The 16,169-nt window shown below is 35.3% G+C and overlaps 1 protein-coding gene across 1 annotated transcript in view; it reads left to right on the forward strand.

Annotated features, from left to right (window-relative positions):
- The first annotated feature begins 1,024 nt into the window (after positions 1-1,024).
- PDE7A (phosphodiesterase 7A) overlaps positions 1,025-16,169 on the forward strand; it is a 36,744-nt gene continuing 21,599 nt past the window's right edge. Inside the window, exons 1-4 of the mRNA XM_085313522.1 lie at positions 1,025-1,075; positions 2,519-2,579; positions 9,994-10,026; positions 10,529-10,612. Of these exons, the coding sequence (XP_085169648.1) occupies positions 1,025-1,075; positions 2,519-2,579; positions 9,994-10,026; positions 10,529-10,612 (229 nt within the window). The remainder of the gene's footprint in view (positions 1,076-2,518; positions 2,580-9,993; positions 10,027-10,528; positions 10,613-16,169) is intronic.

Consider the following 16,169-nt stretch of genomic DNA (forward strand, 5'->3'; position numbering starts at 1 on the left):
TACATGGATTTATTATTTTAGCTAGCAAATAATATTTTAAAACTAACAAATCAGAAAGGATTTCTTTTTCAATTGATTTTCACATATTGTTTTCCTTCTCGGAAACTACTGTTCCAGTTGGGGATGGTTCTTCCATCTGCATGTGTGCTGAGCTTTGTCCTGTATTAGGTTACAGAACTGCACTGGCCACGTCCAGAAATCTATGTGATAGACAGGTGCACACTGCAAGTTAGCACTAAATTACATTACTGATTGTCCATAGTGAGTGAGATGAAGTGTATGAGGCTGCTGAAGGTACATTCAGTTGAAATGCACTGAAATGCAAAGGTAGGCTACAGGAAGAAATTTGAAAATGTTAGTGGGAAATCAGCATCGTTCTGTGACTGAGGAGTTGTATTGCCAACTTTCTCACTGGGACAGGCACATTGCTCTGAGAAATGCTGTACAAACATATTTCAAGGGAAGGATTATTTGCATGGTTTATGATCTTCCAAGGAGAAACAGAACAAAAGTGAAGACAGCATGAAAGTGCTGTACAAGAAGTTCTTCCTTACAATCTTTACAACAGCTAGTATAATTGGACCCATTTGGAGTTAGATCTTTGGTCATTTCTATAATTAAAATTCAGGYTTACCTTTGGAAAAACTTCTCTGACTTCAAGCGTAAGGTTTTTTTCTTGTTTTAACATGAAAAATGCTAAAACAATTACGTGTAACTTCTGGGCTTGGAGTCTAACGCATTGTCAGTTGTGCAGATCATACTGATAGAGGTTATTAATCTCTAGTCTTGTGTGTATGCATTCAGTTTACTTTATAGATAGGTGCATATAAGTAAATCCCCCCCCTCCCCAACCGATTTATTCCTTTCTCTCTTTTACTTCCTCTTAGAATTCTTCTCAGTAGCCAACATCTATTTTTCTGTGTTGTTTCCTGCTGTGGTTTGGTTCCCCGTGGTCTCATCTCTTGCACTTGCACATTTCCAGGCTGTCACGTGTCCCTTGGGTTCCTGCTTTGCAGAGGGAAAAATGGGTGACCGCATTCCCCTCCAGGGTGGCTTTGGTTTGCCGTTCTTACAGGTAGAATAACCAGCCATGTGGCCCTCTGTGGTGTCCCTGCCCTTGATGTAAATAAACGAATTAGACAAGAAAAAGTCACAACAGTTTTTACAAAAATTTCTTATTTCTTTGAAGAGCAAATGTGGGCTGGTAAAATTGAAGTCAYGTCGTGAAGGTGATCCTTCGATGCCAAGGTTAAGAAATAGATAGAGAAAATACAGCAAAGGAAAGAAGAAAAAGATATCTAGCTGAGATCTATGTTGTGCGAGCTTTGAAGACTATGAATTGAAATTAATGTTAGAGATAATGAAGGAAGAGTAAAATTAATCAAATAAATGTATTTTTTCTTACCAGCARTGCAGATCATCTTGTGTTTTCATTTTATGCTGACGGAAGGAGATGTGGAGTAGAAAGCAAGAGGTCGTAGTGTTTTGCAAGAGGAAAATAAATTGTATCGTGGTTTTTCATACAGCCTTATGACGCATGAGGCCAGTGTTGTGTAACTGAGAGAACATCTCCTGTTTTTAGCTATTACAGGACCAGTTTACCATGCTCATGGGAAACTTCTTGAATTATAACTGTTACACATTAGCTTAAAATATATGGAACTATAAGGAATATTRTGTGTAGATAAGAAATACATCCTACTCGGGAGTCTGTGTCCTGCACAGATATTTTGATAAATCTTTAAGACTTCTATCGTCAGATGTRAAATGCTTCTTGCTCTCTTGTTTTCAATTACCTGTACGTATTACGGCCAGCTTTAATGGTGCCTTGATTTGCCTACAGAAAGTGCTGGGTGGAGTGGAATTGCATGTACCAGCCAAGTCCCGCCTTTGCAGAATATACACTGAATTCCTAGGACAGCAGTTAAGGTGTCATTCAAGCTCTTTTACTTCTTTTCAAAGCTATTTCAGCTTTGAAAGAAGAGAATACCCAAGGGTAAAAATAAGTAAATCAATTAGGAACTACAAGTATTTAAGAATTACATTCTAGGAAGTCATAAGGAGCATATTTTTGCATCTGCTTAATCTTGTTTTGTGTTGTTTGGGAAATGATTGAGGAGCACCTGAAAAGAAATTGTCTGTGGGTATTATTTCCGCACTCAATACTACTAGACCTGTTTCTCATAATTTCTTTACTCTCAGTTCCTGTCCTTCCTTTGTCACTCCTATAACATTCAGTAAGCGGAATATGCCCTGAACATAAGAGACCTTATGAAAACCTGGCSTTATGAAAGGCAGTGGCTAATTTCCTACTGTTTTCAATRTAATAATTATTTGTCATTATGGGAAACACGGAGTACATATTTGAAGGATGCACCATCAATTTTCAAAATTAATTTTGATAGTTAAATTGGAAATGAACAATTGATACTATACTCTGTTTTAGCTTAATTTAAAARTGAACTGGTTTCAACTTGCATAAAATACTCACTTTCTGTTTGTTTGTTGTTTTTTGTAGAGACGTGGAGCAATTTCCTATGACAGCTCCGATCAGACTGCGTTGTACATTCGTATGCTAGGTAAGYGTACCAGTTTCTATATTGTAAAGTTCTAACATTTGTGACTGTTTTAGAATTATTTTTTATTATATTTAAATATTTATATGTTKTACTCTTAGACATATCTTTGTTTTTCTCCTGGATAATATTTTGATTAGATTCTTTAGAAGTTTTTATTTATTTTTGTGTTGATTTTGAGGTATTTTGGTTTGTTTGACTGCTTTTTTGTTGACCATTGCATCTGATATCTTTCTCATACACACACATACACACACACACATATATATATAATATAAATCTATGATTCTAGTAATTAATCTTATAATTAATTTTCCCAGTGACTCTAATTTAGAATGAGACTCATTATGAGAAAAGGCTTGTATTTGAGTAAGAACTTATTTTTACCTTAACAAAATATATTGTCACTGTTTAATGTATATTGACAATATCATGGCATTTGTTTCTATTGCAGTGCTGTTCATCCTTTATTCATGATGTATCTTTGTTTCTATTATAGAACTTTTTATCACCTCTGCTTGATATTATTCTAGTTAAAACTGTATAGCTTAGAGAATATTTCTGTGTGAGAATTACCATGCGTGTTGAAAAATATCAGTACTGAAATGATGAAATGCTCAAGGTATTCTTAAAATAATAATGTGGTTTAAAATTATACTTCTCTTATTAATTCTCAACGATAACTTGAGAAGGGAAAGGCAGCCTGACAGAGTCAGTATTTAGCAGGTAGTGGAATGTTTCCACAGTAGTAGTTAGGTAAAAAGTAAAGTCTGATTAAAGTGGAAAGGACAGTATTGGGAGCAGCAGTCATCAGAGACCCTCTACAGTCCTGAGTGCACAGAGGAAGGAGCCAAGGTTAGTGTTTGAGAAGAGGCAGGTGCAGAGCTCCTGCAGGTCTAGCTGCTGGGCTAAGCAGGTACTGCTCCTCTTCTGGAGGCTGCTGTTGGCACGGGTAGTGTGAAGGACTGTGCAAATGCTCTGTTTCACTGCAAAATCATGGTACTTAGTTTAAGCCACCGTCAGCTGTGAATTTGTGTTGAAATGAACTATGAATGATTGCATGTCCCACGCAGCTCAGAGAACATAAAAAACTAGCAATCATAAATTTTTAACTTGCTCCAACCAGATCAGCATGAATACATCTTTCTGGGGCCATTTTTTCCCCCAATTTCATTGTATAGTGTGTGTATTGGGAAGAGTGCCCAGAAATTCATAGCTAATGTTCTACGAATTCGTGGTCATAAGCTATACGTATATGTATGTATACATGTAGATATATAGACAAAGCTATATATGTAGRCATACACATGTGCATGTAAATATATATGTGCATATGTGTATGTGTGTGTGTATATATATGTATACACACACACACACACATATATATAAAATTTTGACTTAGCCTCTTACATTTTTATTTTTCGATTCTTTGTTCTTTTAAGTTTGTGAAGTTAATACTGTAGGAATGACTATCCACTGAAGAATTTTTGATATGAGAATGTAATTACTTTAGAGACTTGTTAACTGGAGATGGATGGAAAATGCTGGCTTCCAAATGTTTATTGAAAAAAGGTGCTAATTCGATTGTTTTTCTGGTTAGGGRTGGGTTCATTTTGTTTTCAAGTCAAAATAACTTTTTTACAATCATCCTTATTGCAGGATGAACAGTAGAATTTTCCAAAATATGATTGGTTCTTCTGCTCTAGTCATAAGAGTAAGAAAGCAAATTCAGGTCTAAGGTAGTTTGTTTCCTTGATTTTTGTGATTCTTTTTTTTTGTGTAAGTTTATTTTGTGTTATAAGTAGGAAACCTCCCCAATTTTCTGCTTCACAATAATAGAAATCGAGCACTTCTTATCTCCCAACAAGGGAAATATGTATTAAGTTCTTAAAAAGCTTTAATATGTTTGAATTAAAGGTACTGTATGTTTTATCAGGTACTGTAAGTATAGTTTTTATCACTTTAAAGCTAAACTGTTAATAGTAAAAGGTCAGCTTGTAAGAAGATAATTGTTAGTATGTGGGGAGAAGAATCTTAATTTCTGTTTCTTTTGCTAATTTGGGAGTTTAAATTAGTTGTTTCATGAAGTAGGTTATTTCTTGATTTTTGCTGAAAAGTTTTGCAGTAATGCTCAAGTAAATTTAAAGGAAAGCAATGCATGACTTCCTGTGGTTCTTTGTGTGTACATATATATATATATATATATATATATATATATATATAATCGAACTGAGGAAAAAAAAATTATTTGTTTTGAAATCTTTCTTTGTTAACCGTTCTAATAGGCAGAACTGGAATACATTCAGAAAATGCGTATGCAAACATATAGAGTAAATTGAATCTTCTCTTGTTCTCTGATTAACTTACGAGGTTATGTGATTTGAACTTGTTGTGAACAGCATAACTTGCTGGTATTCTTGTTTAATAACGCTAGCAGTTCAGAGATAGTAAGTCTTCATAAGAGTTGACGTTTTCTAGCTTCTGCTGGAGGGAGGAGGGCACAAACAAACAAACAAAAAATTGCTCATTAGATGTTTGAATTAATGGTAAATACATGTTATTCTCTCACTTGTTAGCGATCACTTTGTATTCCAAATGTTAACTGCACTATGCTGTACAAGTCAGCAGGTATTTACTTTCTTTAATTGTGATTGCATTTATAAATGGATTGTAAAAAAGACCGTCCTGAAAGCTGAACAGTTGGATGAATAATTATGCAGAAGAGTTCTTATCCAAATAGACTCAAAAGCACATGTATTTGATTAGAAATTGTTTGGGTGAGAACTTTGAAATGTTGCGTTTCCCATAGAGTACTCTCCTGTAGTACACTTCAGCAGTGTAAGCTGTGGGAAATCTTCAGCTGTAACTTAATGGAAATCTAGGCTCAGTCCTTTTACTTGATCGGTCATTATTCCAAACAGACCAAAGCTAAACTGTACCTGGAAAAGGTGTACAATTTAGCAGATCAAAAATGTAAGACTGAGGTTACCTAGGACACCTCCGTCTGGCTCTGTTTAGTTGCACTGGCTGGAGAGTTGCTTACTTCACAGTTTTGCAGGCTGTTCAGGTGGGAATCCAGTGGCAGCTCGTTGACACCAAGTAAATAGAAATTACTGTAGCATGGCAGGGTTTTCGGGTTCAACTTAAAAGATCAGATTTTAGGGGCATACAAAATAAGCAACAAACTCTTAGCTGCCTTTATCAGTGTCAATATAAGCAAACAGTGTTGACTCTAATGACTCCTCTCTCATACCCCATTCCTAAAACATATCCTCAGCCACTCCTAAATGAATGACTTACTATTTTAAAATATAGATACAGATGCAGCATTGTAGAATTTTTCTTGCAAGATCTTGGAAGCAATAATATATCTGCATCTCCTCAATCAGCTGCTACTCTCAGCAACTAGGAGGAATTCTCCAGATATCTTATAAGTTACCTTTGTGGAATTGTAACTCTTTCTTCCTTTTCTCTCTGCTTTTCTGATTTTTTTTTTTCCTTTGTGTTGCCTGCAAGTTTTGCTGCTGGCATGGGCTGGAAAAAGTGGGGCACTGCCTGCCTGCATTGGTGAGTGTGCGCTTAACTAAAATGTGAGCGTTGCACTCTGTTTGTAAACATCTTGACCAGAATAGAAATTTGAGTAGAAACCAGTGGAGGCAAACAAATGTGTAATACAGGTACCCACTCTTCTCTGGTACAGTTACTGTGTTGTATTCCTTTTGCTTTAATTCCAGTATACTCAGCTCACCTGTCATCTGTTTCTCCAACAAGCTTAGTCTGAACTTAACCTATGAAGCTAGTTATTCTTTCTGGAAATCCTGCTCTTTGCGACTTCGTGGCTTTGCTTTAACCGTGGGTGGTTTACCTTGAGGCGACTGTGGCAGTTGCTGCTCCCAGCTGCCCGCCGTGGCTGCCGCCTTCTTCCCGTTTCAGGCCGGGAAATTAGGGTAGCCTGAAATCCGTGCTGCGTAACCCTCCCGTGCAGCCATGCAAACCGTGGCACTGCCCAGCTGCCAGCCACGCATCAGAGCTGCCCTTGCAGCACGGGCAGGCTCCGGAGMGAGGCGGAGCAGCTCAGCCAGCTGTCTGCAGGTAAGTTTTGCTAAAGCCCGGGTTGTTTTTTCAGCTTGCGGTTGTACCCGTGAACCTCCGTCGTGCAGCCCTGCTGACATTACTCGTTCAGCCTTCCGATGAGTTCCTCTCTGTCACCCCTGCCCGGGAACAGCAAGCCGTCCTGGTCGCGGGGGACCGGGCCAGGAAAACTTATAGCTGACTCCAGAGCCAACAGAGGTTTTGTCACATCTGTGTGCAAAATCAGAGCTTGAAGTGAAGGCTTCACCTTTTCTGTTCTGCTGACCAGAGCGCAATTTCTTTTTATCTTTCTCTTCTTAGTTCTTTGGATTCACTGAAACTCTCCAAGAGAATAAAATTAATTTTGGGAAGTCCCGTATAATTAAGATGGTGGATTTGAATTTGTTCCCTTAAGAAAATACAGGCACTATTTCAAGGAATCCAGTTTGATTTTTAGGAGAAATGTTTCCTTTTTTTCCAACATGACTGAGTTGTAAATTTCAGACTAAGTGGTTAAATAAGAGACATTTAAGATAAAAACTGTGAAGCAGGTAATTGCCTTCTTAGGTCAAATCTGCTAGTTTGTTTAGGTGTATCAACTTTCTGTTCCACCAAAGTAAGTATTACATATAAGCAAACAGAGCGACCTAATCATTTCAAAGGAATCTCCAACCCCTTTGAGATCTTAAAAAAGGCCTAAATAAATAAAAGTTTTTCATAACTTCTCTTCAGGCATTAAATTTAATTATCTTTTCACTTACTAAAACAATAATTTGACCCCGATGCTATTTTGAGAAATTACATAATAGTACCCTTTTATTTGATAAAAGTAATTTTGAATCTGAAGTCTTTCTTTTTAAAGTGGGATGACAAACATGTTTCTTTCGTAAGATTAAATTCTGTCACTCACCAGGCACAGGGTTACAAAACCTTGTGCAGGATTTCTCAAGCAAATTAGTGTGAATATGTTATGTTCTATGCAAAAGCAATAGAGTGGATGCATCTGGCATATATTGATATTTGCAGATTTAATCAGCTGGACAGTGGATGCATACTGATGGCCTGATATTTCTGCTTTGGACTTAACTACACATGTGCAGTAGATTTATTCTCACTATGCTACTGTGTAGCGCATGACTTCAGTATGTGCAAATGTGCAGTCAGTTTGATGCTATTCCTCTTTATGCTTCTGTACCTGTTAGAAATTCCAGCCATGATGTATGGTGTTTTCCAATTCCACCTGAATAGATTTTTTTCCATTTTTTTTTTTTTTTTGGGGGTCAGAAATCTGGAGCAGTGCAGTAGTCATACACCACAATAACGGAGATGGGTCTTCTGCCTTCCTTTGGGGCCAATAGGAATTTCTGCTTTTGTTTACTGAGACAAATTCCAGTGGAAGAATTATCTTTTTTCCAGAATTCCAGAATAATTCCAAGTGTATTCTAAAACAAGTGTATTGTTAAGAACTCAGTTCTTAAAGAAAAATAAATTTCATTTTCTACCACAATCAAGAAAAGACTATTTAGTTTAACAACTAATGAAAATATTTTGCATTCCTTTGCTGAGAACTTTTTACTTCATACATATACAAATAAGTCATTTAATTTTACCTGCATCTTTCTATTACCACCTTTTTTTTTCCATTATCTACTGTCTGCATTTTTAGTATGTCATTTCCTGTTTAACTGTTCCTGTAAACATGTATTTTTTATAATTCCTGTCAAGTGCGGTTTATGTAGTTGTACTTCTACATTTCACTTGTCAAGTTTTTATTTGTTTTCCTACTCAAAATCCACTACATTGTGGACATTTCAAGAGAAATAAGCACATTGTCTTTCTGCCTGCACTATTACACTAGGCCCTTAGGAAATTAAAAAGCAGAATAAAATTTTCTGGATATCACTTGTCAGATAAACGTGTCTTGTTTTTGTTGTTCAGGTATATTTTCTGAACTGTCTCCTTTATTTTCCTAGCTTTTTCTATTCTTGACATTATTGCTCACCAAACCATGGCTGTAGGTTGGTTTACAAAAGTTATATCATCTTTGCTGTCAAAAATTAAACAAATAACTAAAAAGCTAAATACTCAACTAAACTCCCTTTATTTATTTATTTATTTATTTATTTATTTTCCTCAGTTCAGCTGGTGAACTGAAAGCTCTATCAGTAACACAAGCTGTAGTTACGACTAATTTGGCAGATAAATACAAGTTAAGAGTGGTGGATAAGGGAAAGTTGTGTTTTCCTATGGGGAAACTAATACTTTCATACACAGCTACTAATGCAGTTACCTCCCATTTCCCCAAATTTCCTCCCTCTTCCTTTTTAGTCATTATTTTGTAAATAATATTCACCCGTTGTCTTTCTGCCGAAGCAGAAGAGTTCTACAAATTGCTGCCTCTGTATTGTCTATAGAAAAGACAAGCCTCTAGCACTCTGCTCACAGCAATGCCCGAGAGCTTTACAATTTGATACATTGTCAGTGATCAGAAAACCTTATAGATAGTAATTGGGTTACTTACCCTGGCAGCTCTATTAAGTTTTTCAAAAACAAAAGAAGGAGCAACTGAAAACCGCATGCACTTGGTATGTTTTTACTGATACGAAATGTTCTAATATACAGGGAACCCTGAGTCTATTTATCTTTTGTGGTACTTTCAGTGTGCCTCAGAAGATAACATTCATATGAAGTGTGTCACCATAGAAATGTCTGTGTTTATAGATATCTATCTCTAAAAACATATCTGTTAAGTGTTACAACTTTTTGCAAAAAAAAAAATACTTTTATCTTCAGCTCTTCTTCTGACTGGAGTATTCTGCTCTTTGTTTTTGGTGATACGCTTTAGCGTTACAAATTAACAAGTTGGAGAAGAAAATAAAAAAACCGTTTCAACATACTAGAATAGTTGCTGGAAAAGAAATAATTGTATTTTTCTTTTCTCACAAGTTCAGTCTCAGTTCCTTACATTAAATTCTTAGTTTTGATTCATACTAAAATCACTGTGTTTGATGAGTATAATAGAAATTTCACAGATAGAAACAAGAATATTTTCACATGTTAAATTTGACTTTGTTAGAGTTTGGGAGGTTGGGAATACTGTGCATTTGGTCCTCAAGGATTTGCCTAAATTTGTAATCACTAAAGGATTTCAAGCAAAAGCTTTTAATCAAAGTGAACTACTTATATTAATGTATATAAATAACTAATGAAAGAACACTGATCAGCTTTCAGTTGGTAGAAGGCATAAGTAAAAATCAGCTAGCATGGTAAAAGATTCAGGTTGAAGCTAATTGCAGTGAAAAATAGTTTTATAAAATWTTAATACTGAGTTTTGGTGTTTTAATAGGCTCTTGTGTAATATTCAAACAGCTGAGCACAAGTAAGTAAATGCTAGTGGGAAATGTTTTATTTTGTAATATAAAGCCATATTATAACTAGCTTATTTGCTAAGAGCTACCATTTCTAGAAGCCAAATCTTTTTTGAACGACACAACTGTTAGTGTTTTATGTGTGTTATTGAGGAACAAATCAACTTTTAATGTTCTTGTTTGCTGTCATATTCAGGTGCATTTTTACCATACTGGTGTAGCAAGCTGTTTCTAATTTCATCTGAATGCTTATCACATGCTTTTGACAACCTATGCTTAGGCAGGAGAGATTTTGATTAAAAAAAAAAAGCATGCAATTGCATGTTTAGCGAGTCTTCAAACTTTGTTTTGAATTTCACCTCCTTTAAAACAAAAAGCACTGAAGTAGGCCTATTGTTTGAATAACCCTACTCCATTAAGTACATGAATCTTTACCCCTGCAGGCTATGTTCATTTGCATTTTATCTCTGCCACTCTTCCACACTTGTATTTCACTCTTGACCCTGTTTCTAGGAGATGTGCGAGTAAGAAGTCGGGCAGGATTTGAAACAGAGAGAAGAGGTTCTCATCCATACATTGATTTCCGTATTTTTCACTGTAAGTATTTAAAAGCAGATAAATGARAAATAAACAAGGGCTTCCAGTAATTTTAACTACCAAGCCTCTAAAAATAAAGGTAGCTGCTTATGCAGCAAGACCATATTTGTACTTCTTAGGAAAATCTTCCATGCTACTTAATTACCCCAAAATACAGTAGTAAAACCATCACTGCTAAATTTTTATTTCTAAAAATAGAGTTTAAACTCTCATTTATAGAATTTAGACCTGACTTCCTATGGAAATGAAGACTATTCTATACAAAACTACTGATGTGTGTGCTGAGTACTTACTTGGAAGACACAATCAGTTGAGAATAGTACTTTCCTGCTTTTACAGAGCAGCAGAAGGACCTGCTGCAAGATGATGTTTGAAGAGAATTGAAGTAGATTTCAGTATTCTTGACCAGTTAATAATCACTCAAGTTTATGTTTACTCAAACGTAGTTAGGCCTTAAACTTTTCAGAGGTAGATAAATCTAAAATAAAGATTAAAGTGTTATAAAGAAGAAAGTAGATTTTAAATTTTATTAATTATGTGCTTTAGGAAACACTTTCTCAGAGAAGCGTTACAATAAGAATTTTGTTGGATAATTTCACCTTTTTTCAGTACATCTATATTGTTATAACTAAATATGCTAGTACTACTCGTAATATAAATGTTGCAGTAACCACCACACCTGAATAAACAAAAAAAGTGCAAGTATTTAAATCTTATTTTAATGAGACCATTAAAATTTGTGTATTGAGTGTCATCTTAACATATCTATACCAACGTTACTTGTATCAGTACAGTTCTGAATATTCTGAACGGAGAGATGTAGAAAGAATATTTCATGGTAACAAGTGTGGTTGTAAATACATTACGAACAAAAATGAGTGGCAGAAACTATGATAATTAATATTCTGATCTTAACTGAAGTTATTCATTTTTAAAGTAGATCATGATTTAAATGTAAAATTTAAACTCTTAGTTTCTTCAAAAGGTTAGTTTCATAAAATAGGTGAGAAAACAAAGTTTGAAGAGTATGATATACTGAATTCTTCAATAAAGAGGCTAAGGATTCTATCTCAACAGTCCTTTCAACAGCTTGTAATTCTGTTGAGTATAGTAAAGTACTCTTTAAAAAACAGCATACAATTTATGAATTATATAGGAAAAATTGACAAGCTTATGTGTTTGACAAACTAATATCATGCTGATGTAGGAAAATAGGTATCAAATGAATTGTATGTATTAGAAAGCAGTCATGTATGATATTTATTGCCATTGTCAAATTAACTGTATTTTTTGTGGTGCTCATCATGTTCTTTCTATTCTGATGGTTGTCCAGCAGGCAAATCATTAATAAGGAAAAGGATTTCTCACACCCTTTCTTCTTGCCTCTACTTGTTCAGGCATGGGCACCAGCTTTTAGCAGCATCAACTGCGGTTACTGATGACAACAAAGAATGTTGCCAGGAAGCCCAAAAATTCTTTGGCTAAAACTTTTTTTCTTAAGTCAGCTGCTGTTGCAGTTTTCAGAGTGGTCTTGTTATAGCCATATTTTCTGTACCTCAGGATTGTGGCCATTTGCAGTGTTGCTCTCTGACTTCAGACCGCTGCTACTTGTAGAGAGTTTCTTTCTTAGTAAATAAGGAATTCAACCCCTTATCCCATCTGGCATCAGAAGCCATAAATGTAACATTATCTATTCATTTGCAGAAATAGTAAAAAAACAAAAAAAAACAAAAAAAAACCAAAAAAAAAACAAAAAACAAACATAACCCCATACCGAAGCCAATAAAATCTTTTTTTCTCTCTACAATGCTAATTTAATGCTGGTTGGAGATTCCTTAGTTGTTTTAAACAGCAGAGTTTTAGTACTTTACTGTCAGGCTGGAGGGAGAGAGAAGTTGTGGGACTCATATTTGACCTCATTCTTAGGATCCTTATTTTTGTCCTTTGGTAACTCCAGAAGGATTTTGCACATAAAACTAAATGCCTGATAAACGTTCACCTGTATGACCAATAGATGGCTTGTGAGCAGTCTGCCAGCTTCCCATTTCTTTTCTTGGAGCAAAACCTGGACAGAAAGGGTCTCTTCTGCAGCTGAAGCACCTGGATGCTTTCTTTTTTTTCCATGGCTGCTGAATACTGAACATCAGTTACGCATGGATATGCCTCTTTCAGGGTGTTTATAAAGTTTCACTGTAACTTTCTTCTGCCATTGAACAACTTTATTCTGTAATTCTAAGTATTTTGCAATGATCATTGCTTACTTATTTTCCAAATCATTAATATGTGTTAAATACACTGGTTATTGTTCACAGTGTTGGCGCATTATTGCCATTTTGTGTTTTGCCTAGCCAGTTTGTTGTTTTGCCATATTTTCTTTTTCTCTCAATGACATATTTGAAGAACTTCAAAGTCTTTTCAGGAAGTCCAGCTACTAACTATTGACCAGTTCTCTTATTCTAGTATTTCATTAATAGACAAAGAATCCAATGGTTTATTGATAGGTTTGAAGAGTAATTAATTTTAAAGACATTATTTTCAGAAAGCTACTTCTTTTTTGTGAAACAATCACTGACGTTTCTCAATTTTGTCTTTATTTCACAACTTCAACTACTATAGCCAATTACCAAAGTAAAGTTTGTTAACATTTTGTTCTTCTGTTTCTTCATAAGGATTGAAAGCTCAATGTCTGTATTTTTCCTCCCGTTTCTGCATCTTCATTCCAGAATTCCGTAAATGGCACATGAATATTCACGTTCCTAAATTAGTTAGAAGTATTCCCAGCCATAACTCCTTTTTAGGAAATTCAATTTTAAAATGATTATTGGAAAAAAGTCTCTTTCCTATTAGAGATAGTTGTATGAGAGTCAAATATGAGGATTATTAAATTAAAAATTTGTCTGATAATCAGACTAAGTTTGGGTTGTAATTTTCCTTTTACCTTACCCACTGTTCCAGAAGCCACATTTTGATATGTCATTGCAGGAACTAACCAGAAGAAATAGCTCAATAAACAGATTTTGTTTGAATAGGACTACATGCTGCTGAATGGGGAAAAATAGGATTGTATTCTTCATGTTGGTTGGTAGATGGTTAACATTGGGACATCAATTAGTGATTATCTGTTACTGTAGACTATAGATTATTTCTGTTTTGGTCCAGAGGAAAAAGCTTAATTTGCTAGCTAAAAGCCACCATTTGTGGAGAGGAGAGAGCAGCCACATAACTCTCCTCCTCAGAAGCTACCTCTTACTTTTAATATAACTGCATGTTTGTAAACAGACTGCACTTGACCTAATTATGTTCATTTTTTTTTCTTTTTTACATTACTTAAAGATAATAATTCAGTCTGGAATCTTTTGATAGATTATTTTGATAAGATACTAATGCAAAACAAAATCTTTGCCAGAAGGATTGGCAAATAACGTATAAATGTTCTCTGTTTTCAGAAACAGCAAACTGGAAATAAAATTTTAGGATTTGGTTTCTTGCTGTTGAGAGGTTATCAGTAATGTCTGTTGTTGTTATATATGTGCTTAACCCTTCCCACTCCAAATCTCATGTTGATTAGGTTTGTGAAAATTTTCTAGCATGAAAAACTGAAAAAATACATAAGGTACCCAAACCACTCACTTTCACCTAAAAAAAAATCAGCTGAAATGCCCAGTGATATCTGGGTTACAGCAGTTTATTACAAAGAGGAAATGAAGCCAGAAGATCCTGAAAAGAAGAATTAAAATAAAGAATGGCAAAAAGAATTTGGGGAAATGTCTAGTGCAGATGCAACTGAAATGAATACTCTTAAACTTGTTGTATGTTAGGGAAAGATTGTTGGATACAGCCTGGAAGAACTGTATAAAAACACATACTTAAGTCTTGTGGAGAGGAAGCACTTTGTCTTCTGGCCTTTCCTGTTGTGCCTGCATCAGAATAGATAAGATCTTGTCAAAAGGCTTTTAAAATTCTCTGGTACTGCTGTTGTCTGAACATACTTCTGCTGGATGGTGGTAATGTTGCCAACACATGTGGCTCTATTTTCTGCTTTATAGCAGAATATGTCACATCTATGAGTTAAAGCGTGTTAGCAATAAGAAGAGCTTTTTGAGTTAATCAGTGCAGGAATTACTCGAATTTGAGTCAAATTGGCACTAGCAAATAGAGAACTACATACCGGAGAGAAAATAATCTGATAGGAACCTCATTGAGGTAGGTTTTTTTTCTTCATCTCCTTAGTTATGTATGGAGGAGCCTTTTTAGAGAAAGGAAGGAAAGGAAAGTTGAGTTGAGGTGGCTTTTCATTGGTAACAGATAAATCTTATTTCTCTTAGAAACAACAATACAAACATATGAAGAAACTGCAGAGTTTATTTTTGGTATAAAACTTTCAGACTGCTTGCTTGGAAATTCCAGTTCACAGAACATTTCATCTACTACTCTGAGATCTGGCAGCCTCTGCTGTTCACAATGTGATTTTGAACTTTCTCGTTCTTAGCGCACAGATCATTGAAAAAGACTGGCCTTGGGCAGTGAAGTTAGTCTTCATTAAGATGAAAGGCCAGAAGTCAAATAAGAAAGAAGGAGGGTTCATTTCAAGTCCAAGTTCATTGCCTTAAACAATTTGAGATATCTTTGTGTAACAGCACCCAACTGTGCTTTTGAATATGCTCTCTAGAGGCTGGGATAAAATGAGCGTAGTCCGGATGAAGCTGGATGCACTGTTTTGTTTCAGTAAAACAGAAGAATGACGTAGCAAAATCTTTGTAAGGGTAACTGTTTTTCCTGTTCAGCATTCTATTGTAAATAAAGCTGAATTTTGTGATGAATAAAATCATGCAAGAAGACTTTTGTGTGATCAGAGGTTGAATGAAGCATTCATTTCCCTCTTAAGATTCCAGTACTTAGAAGTGAAACGCTTGTACTCAGGAGATTTCTCTAACGGCTGCCTTTCTGTGAAGGGTGCATTTTGAATTTGTCATCTAATTATTCATAATCTGGATTATTAAAATAATTTTCCTCCTCCATAGGAGAGGAATTTTGACTTTTGTTTAATGCAGTGGATGCAGTCATATGTGAGGAAGTCACAAAAGCCTGTTCACAGAAAATGTTATAAATAGAGCTCTGGCCAAAAAAAAAAAAAAATAATAAAAAAACACAGCTAAGTTAAACTTGAAGCAAAAATATTCCTGAACTTCATTAAGGAAGATTTCAGGGCAAAAGCTTCCAATTAAGAATACAGGACAAGTATTGTATGTTTTTGTCTTTTTTTTTTTTTTTTTTTTTTTTTTTTGCTTACCTAGATGACAATTTTTTTCCCTACAAACTTCTTTTCAAGTTTCTGCAAAATAGCATGTGTGATTTGGAGTCTTGTACTAGTACAGTTTGGTGGTTTCTGGCTGAGGTGACTTTGACTGTGCAAGAGGACATAGCCACAGAATCACAGAATGGTTGAGGTTGGAAGGGACCTCTGGAGATCATCTAGTCCAACCTCTCTGCTCAAGCAGGATCACCTAAAGCATGTTGCACAGGATCGTGTCCAGGCAGGTTTTGAGTATCTCCAGAG

Source organism: Rhea americana, unplaced genomic scaffold (genome assembly GCF_003343005.1).
Source record: "Rhea americana isolate MKP2758 unplaced genomic scaffold, rheAme1 scaffold_39, whole genome shotgun sequence".
NCBI lineage: Eukaryota > Metazoa > Chordata > Aves > Rheiformes > Rheidae > Rhea > Rhea americana.